This window comes from Camelus dromedarius, chromosome 3, assembly GCF_036321535.1.
Source record: "Camelus dromedarius isolate mCamDro1 chromosome 3, mCamDro1.pat, whole genome shotgun sequence".
In the NCBI taxonomy this organism is placed as follows: Eukaryota; Metazoa; Chordata; class Mammalia; order Artiodactyla; family Camelidae; genus Camelus; species Camelus dromedarius.
Window position 1 is genome coordinate 96578957 of NC_087438.1, and position 21398 is coordinate 96600354.

At 37.7% G+C, this 21398-nt stretch overlaps 1 protein-coding gene across 3 annotated transcripts in view; it reads left to right on the forward strand.

The window, feature by feature from the left end:
• Positions 1-21398, forward strand: part of KDM3B (lysine demethylase 3B) — a 59528-nt gene that overhangs the window by 22134 nt on the left and 15996 nt on the right. The window contains exons 5-11 of one of the 3 annotated variants that reach the window (XM_031449101.2): positions 353-477; positions 2198-2272; positions 4943-5542; positions 9319-10555; positions 11432-11633; positions 14429-14643; positions 15412-15564. In XM_031449101.2, the coding sequence (XP_031304961.2) occupies positions 353-477; positions 2198-2272; positions 4943-5542; positions 9319-10555; positions 11432-11633; positions 14429-14643; positions 15412-15564 (2607 nt within the window). The remainder of the gene's footprint in view (positions 1-352; positions 478-2197; positions 2273-4942; positions 5543-9318; positions 10556-11431; positions 11634-14428; positions 14644-15411; positions 15565-21398) is intronic. The other 2 variants (XM_064484326.1, XM_064484325.1) reach the window with 2 other exon arrangements.

Consider the following 21398-nt stretch of genomic DNA (forward strand, 5'->3'; position numbering starts at 1 on the left):
CATATGTCAGATACACAAGTACATTTTCATACTACCTATAGTTTTTGATTTATAAATTTCCTTTCTGTATTACTTCTAGAATTAGAAGATTGAGATAAGGTGGAATTAGAGGCCTGGGAGATTCTAAGAAATCTCCAAATAAACAATTTACAAAAGTCACTGGGAAAAACTATTTATGTTTTGTTTTTAAGTTGCTGTATGTGGTAACTCTGAAATTACTTATTTATTCAGCTCCATATGAGAGGATTGAACATGCCACACATTTACACTATATAGTTTTCCTTCTGTTTTTAGAAACAATAGTGAAATACAGTTTAGCCAAAAATACTCAATCCTGACTGATTTCTCCTAGGTCCGTACAGTGTTCAAGGTCACAGGGTCAAAGTCTATCAGCCAGAGGGAGAAGAAAGTTGGCTCTGTGGTGTTGTAAGCCATCAAGACTCCATCACCCGTCTTATGGAGGTATCTGTAACTGAGGTGAGGCTTTGTGTTATTTTGTCTGAGGTCCACCCATCCCCTTAAAGAGGGTGATGCAGAGAAAGGGAGCACTTCATTGCATGTATGAAGACTTGGGTTTCATCTCTGGCTTTATCATTTAATGATTATATGACCTTGAGAAAAGTTGTTCAACTTTCTTAACCTTAGAGTTCTCATCTGTAAATTATTATTTTTTATTTATTTTTAAAAATTTTTATTAATACTATTTTGTTAATGGAGGAACTGAGAATTGAAAGCAGCACTTTGTGCATGCTAAGCATGCACTCTACCACTGAGCTATACCCACCACCTCCCTCATCTGTAAATTAGAGGTAGCCACTCCCTGACCTGACAGCATCTGTTTTGGAAACTGAGATAATGTATTTGAAAGTGCTTTGAAATCTATAAAACAGTTTACAAATGTGAAGTGGAATTATTATATAGTTATATTCATAAAGGCTAGTGTTTAAAAATCTATAATCAGTTAGCTTTTGCTTCTGTAATACTAATGCCACTCTGACTTAGATGCTGAAAAAAATGAATTGTTTCTAATGAAATAAATAGGAAAGCATAGCATCTAGAGCTACCTGGTGAATTGTCTAGGAAGAACAAGAGTGTTTTGAGGCAAACAACTATGTATTTATGATATCTTGAATTGGTTTCAGACTAGCCCTTAGCAGTCACATGTAAGCATAAATGATTTTAGTTATTTCTTTCTTGAATTTTTTAATTATTCAATTATTCAATTAATTTCAATTTTAAAACTTCAAATGAGGCACATATATGTAAAACAGAGGTTGAAACCCCTAACTTCCCCTCGGCAAATATTACTTCCCCAGTGGTAACCACCATTAACAGCTTGGTGTATATTCTATATGCTTCCAAGTATCTTCTGTGTGTTTGTATAATATTTATATATTGTCTATTTATGTGATAACTATATAAATCACAGTTTATTTACAAATGAGATCATACAATAATATAATTCTATAATTTACCTTTTTAAATTTTAAATTGTCAACCTCTTTGTAAATATATGTAGAAATCTGCCTCATCCTTTTAAAATAGATGGATACTATTTACTGAATGGATGTATTATAACTAATTTAATCTGAAATTGATGGACATTTAAATTATTGTCAGTATTTTCACTAATACAAATAATGCTGCAGTAAGTTTCTTTGAGCATATATCATTTTACAGTTTCACATTGTTTATTGGAATTAATTCCTAAGTATGTAACTACTGGGTCAGAGGATACGTACATTAAATCTGACAATGTCCGTCAAATTGGCCCCTCCCAAAAGCTTTTATTTTTTTATTGTAGAGTGGTGCTTTTAATGATTATTAGTTCTGAAAGTTTTTGTTTTTCTTTATGAATTACAGAGTAAGAAGATTTTAGAGATGCAGAATTTGAAATCAGCATCCCTATAAGAGACACTTGAGAATTGAACTCAGTTATTTTATCCATTTGTTTTAACAAGTATTTTGAGGGCTTACCATATTTTATACCTTGTTTCAGTTGTTGTTATCCTGGCAGTGAATGAAATAGTAGCCACCCCTGCTCTCATGGAGCTTTCATTCTAGTAGGGGAATAGAAACAAATAGAGATAATTACATTTATTAGAAAAATACATAATTATTTATGAACAAGGCATTAAATCTCCCCCCCCTTTTTTTTTTATATTTCCTCCTATCTCTTATCCTGCTCCTACCATAGAGTGGTGAGATCAAGTCCGTAGATCCCAGACTGATCCATGTGATGCTGGTGGATAATTCAACGCCTCAGAACGAGGTATAGTTATGGACTGAGTCCAGAGCAGGCTCATGAGCTTGCATTATCTTCTTATATACATTCCTTATATGTGTGTTATCCATGGATACCCTTTGGGTTTCAGCTCTGGCCACTGTACATTTTTTGCTTTCCACGATCTTATCTAGTTAAGGGAGTATAATCTCAAGAAAGAGACCTAGTCTTTGACCCTTTTCATCATGGCAATGCTGCCTAGCTGTTTTAAAATCCATGGCCTAACTATTTCTTCTTACATCTTTTTGGGACAGGTATATTTGAAAGATACAGTAGACAGTTAAAAGTGTAATAAGCAGTAGTAATATTTATGACATACCCAATAATAAGTGAAGGAGAAGCTACATCCTCTTTTTCTTTCCATTAGGTGGTAGTGAGCTCCAAGGAAATCTGAAATTCCATATCCCAAGAAGAATCATATCAAACTGGTGCCAAGTTCAGTGCTCAGCACACAGTGGATTACTCCATAATTACTGTGAACCAGGCCAACTTTTGGTTCATTCAGAATCATCATAAGCCATAAAAAGATACATTATAAATCAGTGCCTAAATCAGTCAATAAATCCTGTATGTTTCCTTCAGTAGGACGTTGACTAAGACAGCCATCTGTCCATATATTTCACATAGTCTCTTAGCACCTGTGTAGTATTTCTCTCTTGGCTGTTCCTGCTAAGTGTATAGTTCTTCAGAAGAATTATCCAGTCATTTTTGATTTGATAAAACAAGATTAGGGTAGGAAAAGAAGAATCAGGGCTAAATTTAATAGCTCTTTAATTCAAACTATATTATCACAATAATATAAGTCTCTTGACTATTTATATGGCTGAAAAACACTTTTTACTATTATGGCGCATTGCTTCTGTTTTATTTCCTTCCTCATTTCATTCATTCATTAAGCATCTATTATATGCCAGGTACCGTTCAGCTGGACAGATACAACTGAGAGTATTAGTCTCTGTGTCCTAGGCTGTCTACTCACATGTGAATACCTTACCATAAGTAGGACATATGTATAACTTGTTGCTCACGAAGATTGCTGTGAGCTAGGCTCTGCAAGTTGGCTGGATGAGTTAGAGGTGAGATATATGGTTTACAGCAATAGATGTTGATTCTTCCCTTTTCAGCTTTGCCTTGATGTGACTTTCTTTCTTATCTAGCGGAGTACAATTGACAATTCTGCCAAGTTTTACAGTAACCCTTCTTAGAGATCCATGATTATCTCATCTCATTGAATGAGTGAACAAGAAAAAAAAGAGATTTCACTGATCGTTCTTCTATAGTTCATAACACTGAAAACCAGGTGATGATAGAGGTTGAAGAAAGGATTGAAAGGTTTTAGAAGGATCAAATGAAAGCAATTCTTAGCAAAGACAGTTCTTGAATGAAAGATTTAGAAACTTAGATTAATATTACCAAGAGTATGGGAGAAACAGAAATAAATCTTGAGCTTTGGTTAAGAGTTACAGAAGGAAATTAATGGAGAAAAGATAGAAATGAAGGCAGAAAAAAAAAGAGAGGAAAAGAAAGAAACTAGAATTGGCAAGAAGAAATGTAGAATTTGAAGAAGTTTCTGTTGTAACTGCTGTATAATGATTACAACAAAGATACAGATCTACACCAAGAACCTATAAATATTCAAGTGCAGTGAAAGTACTAATCAAGTTGGTAAATATTAATGGCCAAATAACAGTGTGTCACTAGCTTACTGCCATCCTAACCCATGTTATCTGAATAAAACTATATGAAAGTTATGTAAATGAAGCTGAAAAGGAAACTTGCTTCATGCTGGGATACAAATCTAAGAATGGTCCATATATAAGTTGCTGGAGAGAATGTTAGCTGTATCCAAAGCCCCCGTCCTCTTGTCCTTCTCTGGGAAAGAAATTTTATTCAGAGATAGGAATTGCCCCTTTTAGTCATGTGTCTTTTAAGGTTGTCTGACCTCTCAAATAAGGTACAAATGAGATTTCATGAGATAGGCTGAAATTACTGGAAGGGCTAAAAAGATTTGCTTTTGTTTGGTCTTTGGTAGCCTGCCGTTTTTGCTTTCCTCTGTCTAATGCTTTGAAATAAGGTCTGGAGATTGTGTCTTTATAGTGTCCAGAGAGCAATTCAAATTTGTCCTGTTGGGCTGACTTTTCCTTGGATCACAGACTTATAAATGTTGATTTTCCTATTGTTAAGTTGTCACCAGTTTTTAATGACTTCTGGATATAGGAGACTTTATATGTCAGTATTTGAAATGCCAATTTTTGTCAAACAAGGAGATAAGTATAAATTAAAACATTTTTTTTTCATCAAGGGGCAAATGAGTTCCCAGCCTAGCTTTAGCAGTCTATTTTGTAAAAGAAATTCCACAAATGTTTAAAATCCTGAAAAAAGTCCATTTGAGGAAGTAGTGCATTTTATATACGGGAAGGTTTGCCAAGTGAGTTAACCTCTAGTAACCGTTATCTTGCATATGTGTGTTTGTAAACTGAATCATAGGAAGATTGGAGCTTTTTAACAAAGGGGATGTTTTAGAGCTGGCATTGGAATTTGGCAATCTATACCTGCTTTGATTGTCTGCTTCTAGAGATGGGAAAGAGCTAATGGTTTATGGTTTTCACAGGGTGGAAGGTCCCTTGTAATAAATCTTTTTTGAATTTTGTTTTGTAGGGGGGTACGTTAAAAGCAGTAAAATCTTCCAAAGGAAAGAAGAAGAGAGAGAGCATAGAGGGGAAAGATGGCCGGAGGAGGAAAAGTGCTTCGGACTCTGGGTGTGACTCTGCATCAAAGAAATTAAAAGGAGACAGGGGTGAAGTAGACAGTAATGGGAGCGATGGAGGCGAGGCAAGCCGAGGGCCCTGGAAAGGAGGGAATGCCAGTGGAGAGCCAGGGCTGGATCAGAGAGCCAAGCAGCCACCGACTACATTTGTCCCCCAGATTAACCGCAACATTCGCTTTGCCACTTACACCAAAGAAAACGGCAGGACTCTGGTGGTGCAGGATGAGCCTGTAGGTGGGGACACACCTGTACCTTTCACTCCATATTCTACAGCCACAGGTCAGACACCTTTGGCCCCAGAGGTGGGTGGAACCGAAAACAAAGAGGCAGGAAAGACACTGGAACAAGTTGGCCAGGGCATGGTGGCTTCAGCAGCTGTGGTCACTACCGCCAGCTCCACCCCAACCACGGTGAGGATCTCAGACACTGGCCTTGCAGCAGGGACTGGGCCGGAAAAACAGAAAGGCAGCTGGTCGCAGGCCCCAGGAGAGGTGAGTTGTTTCAGGGGCAGATCTGCAAGATTTGGGTTCACCCTTTCACCCTACTTTGTTTCTTAACACATTAAAAAGCATTTCAAATGCCATAGGAAAGGAGTATTTCTAGGATGTGCTTAAATTGTATTATGAATAGTCCTTTACTGCTCATTGGGTAAATGTGTATATTTTAATAACTTTATCAGCTCTTAAAAGTCACCTGAACAATTGGGCTAATCGAAAATTTACTATACAACCCAATTTAATGAGTTGTTAAAATAAATCTGGTGGGGAATCTTTTTAATTCAGTTATCTATTTAATTCACATAGTGGTTGAGCCTCCACCAGGCCAGTGAGAGGCAAGGTTAATGAATTACAGTGTTGGTAACAGTGAACGCTATAATTAAGGCTATGTGAAAGCTACTATTACCAACCCCTATTTTCAGTTCATCATTTTCTATGACATTTTCCTTTGAGGCTGGGCTTCTTTCCATAATTTGATATGACCATGAAATTTTTTTCCCCCTAACTTAATCTTTTAAAGCCTTACCTGGAAAAATTGATGGAATTAATCACAGTAGTATCCAGTCTATGTTCTTTATCTGATAATGCATGTATTGTTGCTAAAATGGAACTTTTGTTAAATACAAGTTTACATCAAGTTGGCTGCCCACTCAAATATGAAGCAGTATAAAATCAGTTCTTATAGTTTTTTGACTCTTATCTTGATCACCAAAGTGTGATTTATGATGCTAGTCGTATTTTTTCAAAGTAGCTCTTAACTCAAGCTGGAATATGAAATACAAATAAAATACCAAATGATGTTTTAAATTATTTATAGGAAACTACTGTGTGCTAAGTACTGTATATTGTAAATAAAGAATTGAAAATCCCAGTTTGAAGGAGCTCACGTCCTAAAATGGAATCATTTTAAGTATAACAGTGCTGGATAAAACATGGCATACACATTTCATCTGACTTCTTCCATTCTCTAGAAAATGCAGTTTATTAATCTCTAGTGTGCAGGGATGGGAAAGGAGGCGAAAGAGGAGAAGGCTTGTAAATGCAAATTTCACGCTCTTCATGGTTTGTTCTCTGTTAGTTTACCAGCATTCCCAAGTGAACCAGGTCTTCACTATGTGTAAGTCATTATATTGCCCCAATCAGTTAAAATCAAATCCATGTCAAAGGCAATGTGGTTTGTAAATGGGGATTATAAAATAGACCAAATATTACATACTGTAAGAAGAGATTCCCCTAAATGCTGTTGTTCTTGGAGTAGCAAATCTAAATAGATGAAATGTGGATTCAAAGGGCATTTTTCCAAATGGGTTTGAAAAGTTTAGTTACTTTGCTAATGTGTCAGCCTTGATATTCTCTTGGAATATGATTGAAAAGTACAGAAATGGATGTTTCCATTATGATGTCAAACCTGAAATAGGGACAGATTCTCCAGGAAACCCTTACCCTAAATATTAGGTTGAAATCAGTTTGTCATCACTTTTTTATAAGGAAAGGATTTGGAATTTTATTGTTTGAAGGAAAATGAAAGAACATCCAAATTATTTTTCATTCATGTGCGTATTTATTTTTAAAGAGTAACTTTAGTAGTGAAACCTGAGATCCTTATGCTCATTCTTTGCAGTCGTACAGGTGTCAAGGCTCCTGGCCAAATCCTGCCAGTGAAACAACAGCAGAACCTCAGTGCTATAGCTGTCTGTTCTCTTTTTTATTTGAAGGAGGTTTAAGTCAATGGTTGCTGGTTAGTGGGAAGGAAAGGAAGAAAGAATAATGAACTAAGTTTTTGTCTGTTAAATGCCCTGAAGCAGTCTCTGGAGCAAATGTCAGCTGGAGACTAGCCATAGGTGGCCTGCCTGGTTCTTCTGCCTCTTTGCCACCCTCTAAGAAAGTCATAAATGTAGATTCCTCTTGCATATTTAAAGAATACCTTAAAGTCACTATGAACTCATCTACAAAACAGAAACGGATTCACAGATGTAGTAAACAATCTTATGATTAATGGGGAAAGGAGGTGGGAAGGGATAAATTTGGGAGTTTGAGATTTACAAATGTTAGCCACTATATATAAAAACAGATTTTAAAAAATAGTTTCTTTTGTATAGCACAGGGAACTATGCTCACTATCTTGTAATAACCTTTAATGGAAAAAAATATGAAAACGAATATATGTATGTATATGCAAGACTGGGACATTATACTGTACACCAGGAATTGACACACTGTAATTGACTGTAGTTCAATAAAAAATTTTTTTGAATTTTTTAAATTAAAAAAATAAAAGAATAAAAAATTTTAAAAAGAGCTGCCTACGATTGATAACAACAACAACAAAAAAATAGATTTTCTAAAAAAGTTTCTGCTGTATAGCACAGGGAACTATGTTCAATATCTTGTAATAACCTTTAATGAAAAAAATATGAAAATGAATATGTGTATGTATATGCATGACTGGGACATTGTGCTGTACACCAGAAATGGACACATTGTAACTGATGGTACTTCAATAATAAATAAATAAATACATACATACATACATACATACATACATACATAAAATGCCTTAGATAAACTGAAACTCCCTTCCCCCCCTTTTTTTAACAATAGCCCTTTCATTTATTTGGCATAAATTTTTTTAAATTGTAAAGTAACGCATAACATAAAATTTACCATTTTAAACATTTGAAGTTACAGTACCTTGGCATTTATACTATATATCCACAGTGTTGTGCAACCATCACCACTGTCTAGTTACAGAAATTTTCATCACCCCGAAAAGAAACTCCATATCCATCTTAAGCAGTCTTGGCATAATTTTTATTTCCAATATTTTAAAGTGGTTGTAAGTATCACATAAGGGCTTGTACCTACCTATGGATGTTTCTCTGTATACGTATAGGGGTATGTGATATACCACATGAAAGTGATCCTACCCTTCTTTACATACACATCCTTTATTCAAATGCAGAAGTTAACATTTTTAAGGTTAAAAGAAGAAAGTGTTTTTTCATTCTCCAATTTGTTATGCTGAATGCTTTTGTTTGGTGGGTGTATCAGTATCTACTCTTTTGCACTTTGGAGACTTGTTAGATTCCTAATGATAAGAAAAGAGTTCAGTAACCAGTGTACCTTCTTTAACTTAGCACCTTTAGGTCTAACTTTAATTGAAACAGATAACTTTTAGGTTGATTTGGACCTATAAGTAGATGGCCAAATTCCGAAAGGGTCCAACTTGGCGAGTTTCAGACTGATAAAGAAAATACTTTTCCTTAATGTACAGTAGGCTTGTCTTGGAGTTGAAGTCACTTCTGTAAGATGGACAATTTGCAGTGGCTTAAATAAATCAAAACTTAATCCATAGCCCCTCAAATCACTGAGGTAGATTTGTAACTAGTGATACTTCACTATTTCAAAGTAAAAGCTAATGTCTGTTCAGGAACCCTTTTCTGCAGATTCTGGCAAAGTCTTCATTTCTAAATAGATACTTAGAAGCCTACACAGCCTCCTAGTGCTCTCACAACCAATTGGCTAACAACCAAGGGAGTGGTAATATGTCATTCATCCTGCCATCTCTAGCTCATCTTGCTAAAGATTCCCTCTGTTTGGTCTGTTTTCTTCCCTCATGCATGAAATAATAGTTAAAAGAGCAGTTTTCCTTGAATTATAGGAGAGAAAAGTTGATTGACCCATAAGAAATGTTGGCCTAGGTCCAAGAAGGATGTCATAAGGTTGTCAGGAGAAGCTAGCATCACTAACTCAGACTATCTTCTTTTCAGAATTCAAGAAATTCTGTTCTGGCCTCTTCTGGATTTGGAGCATCTCTCCTGAGTTCATCACAAACTTTGACTTTTGGAAGTGGAAGGAGCCAGTCCAATGGAGTTCTAGTCACAGAGAACAAACCTTTGGGCTTCTCTTTTGGCTGTAGCTCTGCACCAGAGTCTCAGAAAGACTCTGATCTCTCAAAAAACTTGTTTTTTCAATGCATGTCCCAAACTTTACCCACCAGTAACTACTTCACTACCGTTTCAGAGGGTTTGGCTGATGATTCCTCCAGTCGAGACTCATTCAAACAAAGCCTTGAGAGCCTATGTAAAGGAAGATCTGCTCTTGGAGCAGACACTAAATCAGGCTCTAAGGTTGGCAGCTCTGTGGACCGGAAAGTGCCTGCAGAGTCCATGCCCACCCTCACGCCAGCCTTCCCACGGAGCCTCCTAAATGCCCGCACCCCAGACAGTCATGAAAATCTATTTTTACAGCCCCCTAAACTGTCCCGAGAAGAGCCTTCTAACCCTTTCTTGGCATTTGTGGAGAAAGTTGAACATAGTCCTTTCAGCAGCTTTGCATCTCAGGCATCAGGTAGCGCTTCCTCTGCTACCACTGTCACCTCCAAGGCAGCACCCAGCTGGCCCGAGTCTCACTCCTCTACAGATTCGGCATGTTTAGCAAAGAAGAAAACCCTCTTTATCACAACTGACTCCTCCAAACTGGTGTCTGGTGTTCTGGGCTCAGCTCTTACCACTGGGGGACCGAGCCTCTCTGCCATGGGAAATGGCCGCTCCAGTTCACCCACCAGCGGCCTCACCCAGCCCATTGAGATGCCTACTCTCTCCTCCAGCCCCACAGAGGAGAGGCCAACTGTGGGGCCTGGGCAGCAGGACAATCCTCTCCTCAAAACCTTTAGTAACGTCTTTGGCAGGCACTCAGGCAGCTTTCTGTCCTCCCCAGCAGATTTTTCACAGGAGAACAAAGCCCCTTTTGAAGCTGTGAAAAGGTTCTCACTGGATGAGCGAAGCTTGGCTTGCAGACAGGACTCAGACTCCAGTACCAATAGTGACCTGTCAGATTTGAGCGACTCGGAGGAGCAGCTGCAAGCCAAGACTGGCCTGAAGGGGATTCCGGAGCACCTGATGGGGAAGCTGGGCCCCAATGGGGAGCGCAGTGCTGAGCTGTTGCTGGGCAAAGGCAAAGGAAAGCAGGCCCCCAAGGGCCGGCCTCGGACTGCCCCCCTGAAAGGTGATCCTGCTGGGGTTATACATGGGCTTGACTCTGGCACTAGCCTTTCATGCCTGTTGTGCTCTTGGACAGTAGAGGCCCTCTCTTTGATGGAAAGTTCTATAATCTCATAGAATTCCATAGCTAAAAGGGCCCAGTAGTGGTCTCTTATCAGACCCAGTTTGGGACAGGATTGATCTAAACCAGCACTATAAGAGGGGCCTCTCTCCTGTATAAAGATAATCCCAGAAAGGAAGATCCTTGATCTTCCTTGATAGTCCGTTATTTTCAGTCATGAACTCTTTCTTTATGTATTTCTCTTCCGTTTGGCCCTTCCTCTTTAATTTACTTTACGGGGGTTACTCACTACTAGTCTTCATTCTCACATAGAAGCCTTTCATAGACTTGATGAAGCAAAGAGAACCACCCCTCATATATATATCTCACATATGTAAGGTTTTTACATCTCTTCCAAAAGTCATTAAGTCCTGTGGTGTGAGGTTATTGTCCCAAGTTGTATAAGGGCAAGTGTCTAAGAATCTGATGGTAAAAGTCACTATTCTTGTTAGGATTTGGTATCCCATTGGAGCCCCCAGAGGGGCTGGTGGCAAGTGGCTACCTTCTGCCATTTTGGGGTTTTCTTACCCATGCCCAGAGTTGTTTTGTTATCATGTGGGTACTTACCACAAATCCTCCATGGTCCTTAGCTCCTAGTTGAAGCCGATTTGTTCCCTCTACTCCCTTTCTGTCAAGGATGGACCTGGTGGGCACATGCCCATACAGTGCAAGGAAAAGTGACTTAGGTCAGGATAAGTATCTGTCTGCAAGAGGATTATGCTATTGAGTCTCATTTATACCTTTCATAACCAACCATTTCTCTCCCTCCCTTGCATACAGTTGGCCAGTCAGTGCTGAAAGACGTGAGCAAAGTGAAGAAGCTGAAGCAGTCCGGAGAGCCCTTCCTGCAGGATGGGTCTTGCATCAATGTAGCCCCTCACCTGCACAAGTGTCGTGAGTGTCGCCTGGAGCGGTATCGGAAGTTTAAAGAACAGGAGCAAGATGATTCCACTGTAGCCTGCCGCTTCTTTCACTTCCGGAGGTAACCAAACTCCTCTCTTTTTCTCCTTTCCAGTTTTATTAGTGATGTCTAATTCCCGCTCTTCCTCTGAATCAGTAAACATCTCTCACCATCTTTTCCTTATTTTCCTGAACTCCACTGCTCTCAAGAGTCTGTGCTAAGACTCTGCCATGAGTATCTACTTAGTTGTTTGGATTGTGAAATGATATGTGACTTTGTCCTTAGAGAATTGAGATTGAGCAGTCTCAACTACTACCCCCAAGCTGCACTGAGTTATTCCTAACTTGGGTTCCATTTGAAACCAGCGATGTGAGCAGAAGGACACCACTCTCTATTATGGATGTACCCGACCACTTACTCCTCTTCAGTGCTAGAGTAACTTGAGTCCCCTAGAGAGAAGGGGAAGTAAGATTAGGAGATAATGTGAAGTGACTTTGAAATAGAGATAAGTGGTGAAAATCCTAGAAATATCCTTTGCTTTTTAACAAACAGCAGCTGTTTAGTTACTTTTATTCTGCTTGATCAGCTTAGAAAAGGAATTTCTTCTAAACAATCTTTCAAGAGTTTTTAATTTTTTAAATAAAGAAATCCAAGTGGTTTATCCATGTAGTGTGGATTCACTTATTCAGCAGATGTTTATTGAGCTCTCAGTGTGTGCCAGCCATTGTTGTGAGCATTGAGGATTAAGCAGTACACAAAGCCATCAAATTCTAGCCCTTAGGAGGTTTGTTGGGGATGCAGATAGTAAATAAGAAAAAAAAAGTCAATATATGGCACGTCAGTTGATAATAACTAAGAGAAAGATAAAGAAGAGAAAGAGAATTGAAGTGTGGGGAGGCTAGAGAGACTATAGTTTAAATAGAATGATTTGAGAAAGTGAGATTTGAGTAAGGAACTGAAGGAGTTAAGGGAGTGAGCCATGCATTTTTCTGGGAGACAAGTATTCCAGACAGAGGATACAGCAAGAGCAACTGTTCTGAGTCTGGAATGTGTTCATGGAGCTAGGGTGGGTAAAAGAGACTAAGCAAATGGAGAGGAAAAGAATTGTGTTCAAAGAGTTAATGGTAGGTCAAGATTTTAAAGGGCTACTCTTAAGAGCCTTGACATTTATGCTGAATAAGCAAGCAGTCACTGGCAGTTTTGAGCTGATGAGTGACACTGGTAAGTGTTCTAAGGATCACTGTGATTACCTTCTTGAGATTAGATTATATTGAAGCAAAAGCAAGGAGAGATTAGTAGACTGTTGGCATTATCCAGGTGAGAAATTATGGTGGCTTTAGTATAGGGAGGTATTGATAGAGGTGATGAGAAGTGGTTGAAGGGTGAATTTTGAAGTTAGGGTTACTTGATTTTCTGATGGATTAGATGAGAGGTATGAAAGAAAAGGAATCAAAGATGATTCTATGGCTTCTGGCCTAAAACCTGAGAGAATGGAATTGCCATTTACTGGTAAGGAGATTTCTCAGGGAAATGCAGGTTTGGGGAGGAAAAAAATGGGGAATTTTAATATAGGCGTGTAAAATTAGAGATGCCTATTATATTTCCTAATAGAGATGTTGAAAGGGCAGCTCTAGAATTGAAGGAAGAAGTCTAGGCTGGTGATAAAAATGTAGATGTCACTAGTTATTTAAAGCTCTGAGTCTAATTAAGATCACTTGAGGAGTCAGAGTCTAGGTAAAGAAGAGAAGTGGCCCAAGAACTGAGTTCGGAAGCTCTCCAGCATTTAGAGATGGGAAAGATGAGGAGTAACTAGTAAAGGAGGCTGAGAAAGAGTACCCAGTGAGGTATCCTGGAAGACAACTGAAGGAAGTGTTCCCAGCAAGGAATAATGAACTGTAGCAAATGCTGCAGTTGGATTGAGTCAGATAAGGACTGAAAATGACCACTGGATTTCACTAGGGGGAGTGGCCTTGTCAGAAACAGTTTTGGTAGATAGGTGGAGGAAAGCCTGATTGGTGTGGATTAAGAGAAAATAAAATGGAAAAGAACTGGTGACTGAAAGTACAGACAACTCTTAAGAAACTTTTCTTCTTAAACACAGATACATGGAGGTAGGTGTGGGTGGGATTAAGAGGATTTTTGAGACAGCAAGTTGAACCACTGGGAATAATTTGGAAGAGAGGAAAATAGATGAGGTAGAAGAGAAAACTAGTGGAGAGATGCCTGTGCAAGAGGATAGGATGTGGAGCATAGGTGGAGAGATTGGTCTTCACTAGGACCTAGTTCATTCATAGTAGCAGAGAATAAGATGGAGTACAGTTGCAGGAAGGCGTGGTAGTGTGGTGGTGGGAGCTGGTTGGAATTCTCTTCTGGCTCCTTGGGGAATTTGTTCAGTGGAATACCTAGCAAGGTCCTCATGGGGAAAATAATTGGAGGTTTGAAAAGAAAGGAGAAGATATTAAATAGGCATCTAGGAGAGGAAGCACACCAGGAAACTGTTGTGACTGCCAGGCAATATCAAGGGTTCACCTGACATAAATAGATATGAACTTCAAGTGTGACACTAAGCACAGCTCTGTATTTTTCCTCTGGTCATGTTCAGTGGTGTGGGTGCTGGTGTCGAACAAGTGGTTGGATAAACTGATAGGCATTTCTGCGGATAGCTTTTTAGAGAACCCAGGCCTACTAGTTGTTAACAAGCCTTCCTGTTGGTGCAGACAGTGCATACTGTGTTGGTCAAATATGGCAAAAATTCTTAACCTGATTCCTGTTAAGTGTCTGTTAATTTCTTTTAGGTCCTAGGATTTTAAGTGTGTGTTGGTTTGCATGGCTACTGTTGTTTACCATGTATTTGACTGTGTACCTTCCTGTCTCAGGTTGATCTTCACTCGAAAGGGGGTACTCCGTGTGGAGGGGTTTCTAAGTCCCCAGCAAAGTGACCCTGATGCCATGAACCTGTGGATTCCCTCTTCCTCCTTAGCAGAAGGAATAGACCTAGAAACCTCAAAATACATTCTGGCCAATGTTGGGGACCAGTTCTGCCAGCTTGTGATGTCGGAGAAGGAGGCCATGATGATGGTGGAGCCACACCGTAAGGCACCCTCTTACTCATCTTCTAGGCAACTCTAGTTGGAAACTCATTTTCTTTTGCTTAAAGGGAGGTGTGGAAGGAGTGGCAGATGGCATTTTCTATGGATAAATTAAGACTGATAAGACTTCTTTTTGTAGCAAACTAAGTGGCTGAAGCCATACCTATATCCAGCCGTCCTCATTCTTTTAGTCTTTGGCAGTTGACAGACTAAAAATTCCTTCCTTGATTGCCTTTCATTTTTGTAGTATAGTTGTCATAATTTATATTTTGATCCCTATTTGGGTTTGATTTACAGAATATTTTCAGTTTGCTTTGAACTAATTTTTATTAGTAAGCTGTACTTTATGATTTGTGAATAGATGAAGTGCTACTGATTGCCGCGTTTCACACCTAGCACCCACGATATTCAGACATTTTTGATATTTTCATGTTTGTGAGATACTGTACGCTATTTCTAGACCAAGGAATATTATACTATGAAATTATGCCCTGTATTTTAAGAATCTTCTTATTCCAAACTCCCCCAAATTGAAAATTTTATGGTATCTTCAGTGACAGCATGTGGCATTCATGCTCATAGTCACTTGTTCAGAAATATAAGAAATTCCCTGTATTTTGTATCTCTTAAAATTACAGAAAAACAAACCTCATGAATCTTTGAGTTTTATTGCTGGACAAAATGCTTAAGTAAGAATCAGTGGATCTGGGATCTTTTGCTATTATTCAGGATGGCCAGTGCCAACATATTCCTCTTCCTTTTTCCACCAGAGAAAGTGGCATGGAAGCGAGCAGTGCGTGGTGTACGGGAGATGTGTGATGTATGTGAAACAACTCTGTTCAACATCCATTGGGTTTGTCGCAAATGTGGATTTGGGGTCTGCCTTGACTGTTACAGGCTCAGGAAAAGCCGACCACGCAGTGGTGAGCAAATATTGTCCTGTGTATTTCTGAAGGTAAACTCTCAGTGGAGGTGTGGGACTTGGAAATTGAAGCAAAAATGGGTTTGTGCCCCTTCTTTAGCTATTGAGCTTTATTTATATTTTGTCATATATTCCAATACTCCAGCCTAACTGGGAAGACTAAAACAAGCCACGAAGGATTATTCTTCATCTTGTCTTGTTTTGTTTTTTTGCTAACATATTTAGTGAGATGTAATTCATATGCCGTGAAATTCACCCCTTTAAAGTGTACAGTTTAAAGGTTTTTAGTATATTCTCAAGATTACATAGTCATCATCACTATGTAATTTCATTTTCATTACTACAAAAACAAACCTCACTCCCCATTCCTGCCTTTCCTTAGGCTTTGGTAACCACTAATCTACTTACTGTCTCTGTAGATTTGCCTATTCTGTATGTGTTGTGTAAATGGAATCATATGATATTTGGCCTTCTGTGACTGGCCTTTTTCACTTAGCATACTATTTTAAAGTTTCATCCATGTTATAACACATAATTCATTCCTTTGTATTGCCAAATAATATTCCATTGTATGGATATACTACATTTTTTTTTTATCCATTCATCAGTTGATGGACATTTGGGTTGTTTCTACTTTGGGCCATTATGAATAGTACCACTAGGAACATTTGTGTACAAGTTTTTGTGTGAACATATGTTTTCAGTTTTTTGAGGATATACCTAGTAGTAGAATTGATGGGGCATGTGGCAGTTCTGTGTTTAACCCTTTCAGGCACCATCAAACTGTATTCCAAAGTGGCTGCACCATTTTATAATCCCACCAGTGATGTATGAGGATTCCACTTTTTCTACATCCTTGCCAGCGCTTGTTATTATCTGTCTTTTTGATTATAGTCATCAAACTGGCTATTGAAGTAGTATGGCGTTGTGTGGTTTTGATTTGCATTTCCAAGATGACTAATGATGTTGAGCATCTTTTCATGTGCTTATTGGCCATATGTTTACCTTCTTTGGAGAAATGTCTATTCAAATCCTTTGCTTCACTTTGTTCTTACTGTATTATATTACATGCCAAGATTCCTCCTTGAGCCTTGACTTCCTCATTCTTCCCTCTTCTGAGATACAGTGTAACCATTGTAATATAATGATTTAGAGCTTAGGCTACTGGGATCTGAATCCTACTTCCATATCTTATTATACCATCTATGGTAACTTGGGCTAGTTTCTTAAGCCCTCAGACCCTCAGTTTCATTGTCTATAAAGCAAAGATAATGTGAGTACTTCTGTCACAACATTGTTGTGGGATTAAATGAGATATATGTAAAATGGTTAGCACAGGGCCTGACATCCACTAGGTACTACATGTTATGTAGTTATTAGATCTTCCATTTTTGCCTGTGAAAGATGAGCTTTTATGCAAATTGCCCTCCTGCCATAAACAACTAGAAAACCAGACAAAGTATGTGAAACCACAGTTTCAGATATTGGATAACAGGTAGCATGAGTCTGTGAACCCTAAGAAATGGAAAGAAACAAGGTGAATCGTACCATTGTCCCAGTTTACTCCCTGGAGGCAGTTTCTAGTTTTTAGCACAAGGAAAGACAACTAACATAGAGTTTGGCTGTTTCACTGAGTTTAGGCAGAGATCAGAATCTAAGAAGAGTGAGGCAATGTACTGAAGAAGTCAGAGCTGCACAGAGAGAACACCAGAGATCTGCAGAGAAATCACCTGTTTTTTGATTATGTATAGATCTGCACATGCATGAGACGAAGTTGTCCTCAAGGCAATCAACTGAATGGTATACTGAACTCACAGCTTCTATTCCCATCAGCCACAGTGGAGAAACACTGGGTAGAATCCAAAAGAGTCACACCTTTAGTAGTGAGACTAATGTAGTCCCAGAATAAAGGCTGCTCTGGAACCACCATAAAGAGTGTAAAGCAAGCTCAGAAGGATCAAACTGATCTACAAGTTGCTTAGTTATACACCAGACTAAAACCAAACACTCTTTAGCATGTTGATCACCACATCCACAAATATGGGGGATGATTGTGCTTCCTCAGGGGCACCTGATCCACAATCAGCAATCAATGTGTTAAAAGACTACAAGAAAATCCAGTGCTCTGAAACATCAAAATTACAAAGCTCTGCATTCAATGAAGAATGATAAGGTATACAAAAGCAGAATAATATGACCAGTAATCTGGGGGGAAAAACCAACCCAACTGATAGAAAAATCCAGAAATGACAGAGGTGATGGAACTATTATAAAAGGACCTTAAAACAGCTATTATAAATCTTTTAAATTTGCTTGAGGACACAAAGGAAATGACGAGGAGAAAAATAGATATTTTTATTCTAAAAGACCCAAATGAAGCTTCTAAAGATGAAAAATATCTCCCCCACAAAATTATACTAGGTGGGATTAGTAGTGGATTAGACACTGCAGAAGAAACAGTGAACTTGAAGACAGCAATAGAAACTATCCAGAACTAAGCCCAGAGAGAAGAAAGAAAGTTGAAGAGTGCCTTGTTGAGCTATAGGATGTATTGGGCAGTCTAACAAACATATAATTGGAATTCCAGAAAGAGAAAGGGTAGGAGGGCAGACACAGAAAAAATATTTGAACAAATAAATCCAAAAAACTTCCAAATTTGATGAAAAAAAACTATTAAACCACAAACCCAACAATAATCTGCAAAGAGAAGAAACATTAAGAAAACCACACCAAAATGCATCATAATCAACTTACTGAAAAACAGTGATAAAAAGAAAATCTGAAAAGCACCAAAGGAAAAAAGGTACATTATGTACAAAATAACAGAGATAAGAGTGATCAGAAAACCTATATACCAGAGACAGTGGAACAGCATCTTGAAGTGCTGAAAATAAACCCATTAACCTAGAAATCATACCTAGTGAAAATATCTCTCAAGAGTGAACTAGTTTTTCAGACCAAGAAAAGCTGATAGAATTCATCACCAGCAGATACACGCTATAAAGTTAAAGGCAGTTATTCAGGCAGAAGAAAATATGCTACGGAAATTTGGATTTACACAAAGAAGTGAAGAACATTCTACATGGTAAATATGTGGATACATATAAAGGACAATTTTTTGTTATTTTTTACATTTTTAAAAATTTTTATACAATTTTTAAGGTTACTTTCCATTTACAGTTATTACAAAATTTGGCTGTATTTTCCATGTTGTACAGTACATCCTTGACCCTATCTTATACCCAATGGTTTGTACCTCTGACTCCCCAGCCACTGTATTTCACCCCCCCACCCACTGGTAACCACTGTTCTCTGTATTTGTGAGTCTGCTTCTTTTCTGTTATATTCACTCATTTGTGCTGGTATTGTTTGTTTCTTGAGTGGGGCGTAACTAGATTTCTTCATTGATTTCAGCTTGGAGGAGGAGGAGGTACCAGGGATTGAACCCGGGACCTCTGGGGTATTGAGCATGCGCTCTACGTGTTGAGCTATACCTTTCCCCCTATATTCACTAATTTGTTATATTTTTTAGATTCCATGCGGTGATATCATACAGTGTTTGTCTTTCTCTGTCTGACTAATTTCACTTAGCATAATGCCCTCCAACTCCATTCATGTTGCTGCACATGGCAAAATTTTGTCCTTTTTTTATGGCTGAGTAGAATTCCATTGTATATATATGCCACATCTTCTTTAGTCATTCATCTATTGATGGACACTTAGGTTGCTTCCATATCTTGGCAGTTGTAAAAATGCTGCTATGAACACTGGGGTGCATCTATCTTTTCAAATTAGTGTTTTTGGTTTTTTCAGATGTATACTCAAGAGTGGAGTTGCGAGGTCATACAGTTCTATTTTTAGTGTTTTGAGAAACCTACATGCTATTCTCTTCAGTGGCTGCACCAATTTACATTTCCACAAACAGTGTATGAGAGTTCCCTTTTCTCCACATCCTTGCCAACATTTGTTATTTCATTTTTCTCTTATTTTTAATCTTTTGAAAAGGTAATTGTTTAAAGCAAAAGTAGTGATGATGTATTACGGGGTTTATAATGTATGTAAAACTAAAATTTGTACTAATGGCACAAAGGAAAGGAGGGGGAAATGAAAATATTTTGTTAAGGATCTTAGACTATTTGTGAAGTGGTATAGTATTTGAAGATAGACTGTGATAAGTTAAAGATACTACTAACCCTAGAGCAAACACTGAAAAATTAAGAGAAATAGCTAATAAGCCAAAAGTGGAAATGAAATCATATTATTAAAAATATTCAGCTAATTCAAAAGAATGAGGAAAAATGAAACCAAAAAAATAAAATGGTACAAATAAACAGATACACAGTATATCTTGTATTCAAATTTCTTGTGGTGGGTAGCACAAGTACCAAAAAAGAAGTCTAAAAAGATTCTTTTGGGGGGGGGGTGATAAAGAAAAGTTAAAAAACACTAAACTAGGTATATAGATAGAAACATCTTACATAATGTGAAAGATTGAACTTTTCCACTTGAAATAAGGAGTAGAGGAAGAAGGTCGCCTCTTCACAACTTCTTTTAAACATTGAACTGAAGTTATTAGGCAGCATGAAGAAATAAAAGACAAGGAAGAGCATTTATTTTTTTAAAGGCATATAGATTGGAAAGAGTAGTTTTATTCTCAGATGACTTAATCATTTATGTAGAAAATCCCAAGAAATTGACAGTAAAGCTACCAAAACTAGTAAATAAGTTTAGCAAGATTGCAGGACACAAAGTCAACATAACAGAATTCAGTTCTATTTTGCTGTCAGTGAACAATTAGGGAAAAATTTAGCCAATATGTAAAAGACATATATTCTGAAGACTATAGCATATTGCTAAGAGAAATTAAAGACCAAATAAATAAATGGAGATATGTACCATATTCATGGATAGAAGACTGAATATTAAGATGTCAGTTCTTCCAAATTGATCTGCAGTTAAATGCAATTACAATCCAAATCCCAATAGGCCTTTTTATAGAAATTGACAAGCTGTTTCTAAAATTTATATGAAATACAAAAGACCTAGCTTAACCAAAACAATTTTGAAAAAGAATGAAGCTGGAGGATTTATACTACTTCATTTTAAGACTTTCTATAAAGCTACAGTAATCAAGACACTATGGACAGAATGGATCCTAGAAGTAAACCCACTCATAAACAGTTAACTGATTAGTTGACAAAAGTGCCAAGATAAGATAATTGAATGGGGAAATATAGTCCTTTCAGCGAATGGTACTGGAATTATTGTATATCCATATTCAAATAAATCAAATGAACTTCTGTTTTTATTCATATTATAAACAAGTAACTCTAGTAAATCATAGACCTAAACATAAAAATTAAAACTCTAACCCTCTAGAAAAAAATTAGAAGATCTTTGTGTCCTTGGGTTAGATAAATATTTCTTAGATAAGACACAAAAAGCAAAAGAAATCAGATTTGAAAACTGCTTTTCAGAAGATATTAGGTAAATGAAAAGACAAGCCACAGACTGGGAGAAAGATTTGCTGATCACATATTTGCTGAAGGACTTACATCCATAATAAACACCTCTTAAACTCAATAACAAGACAGATGACCAAGTTTTTAAATAGGCAAAATATTTGAACAGGTACTTAATTAAAGAAGGTAGGTCAATGGAAAATAAACAGATGGGAAAAAACTGTCATTACTCACGACTATCCTCACAACCACTGTCCTCACTAGGATAGCTAAAATTTTTAAAACTGACAGTACCAAGTGTTGTCAAGGGCATGGAGCAACTAAAACTTATTAATCATTGCTGGTAGGAATGCAGATTGGTACCATCACTTTG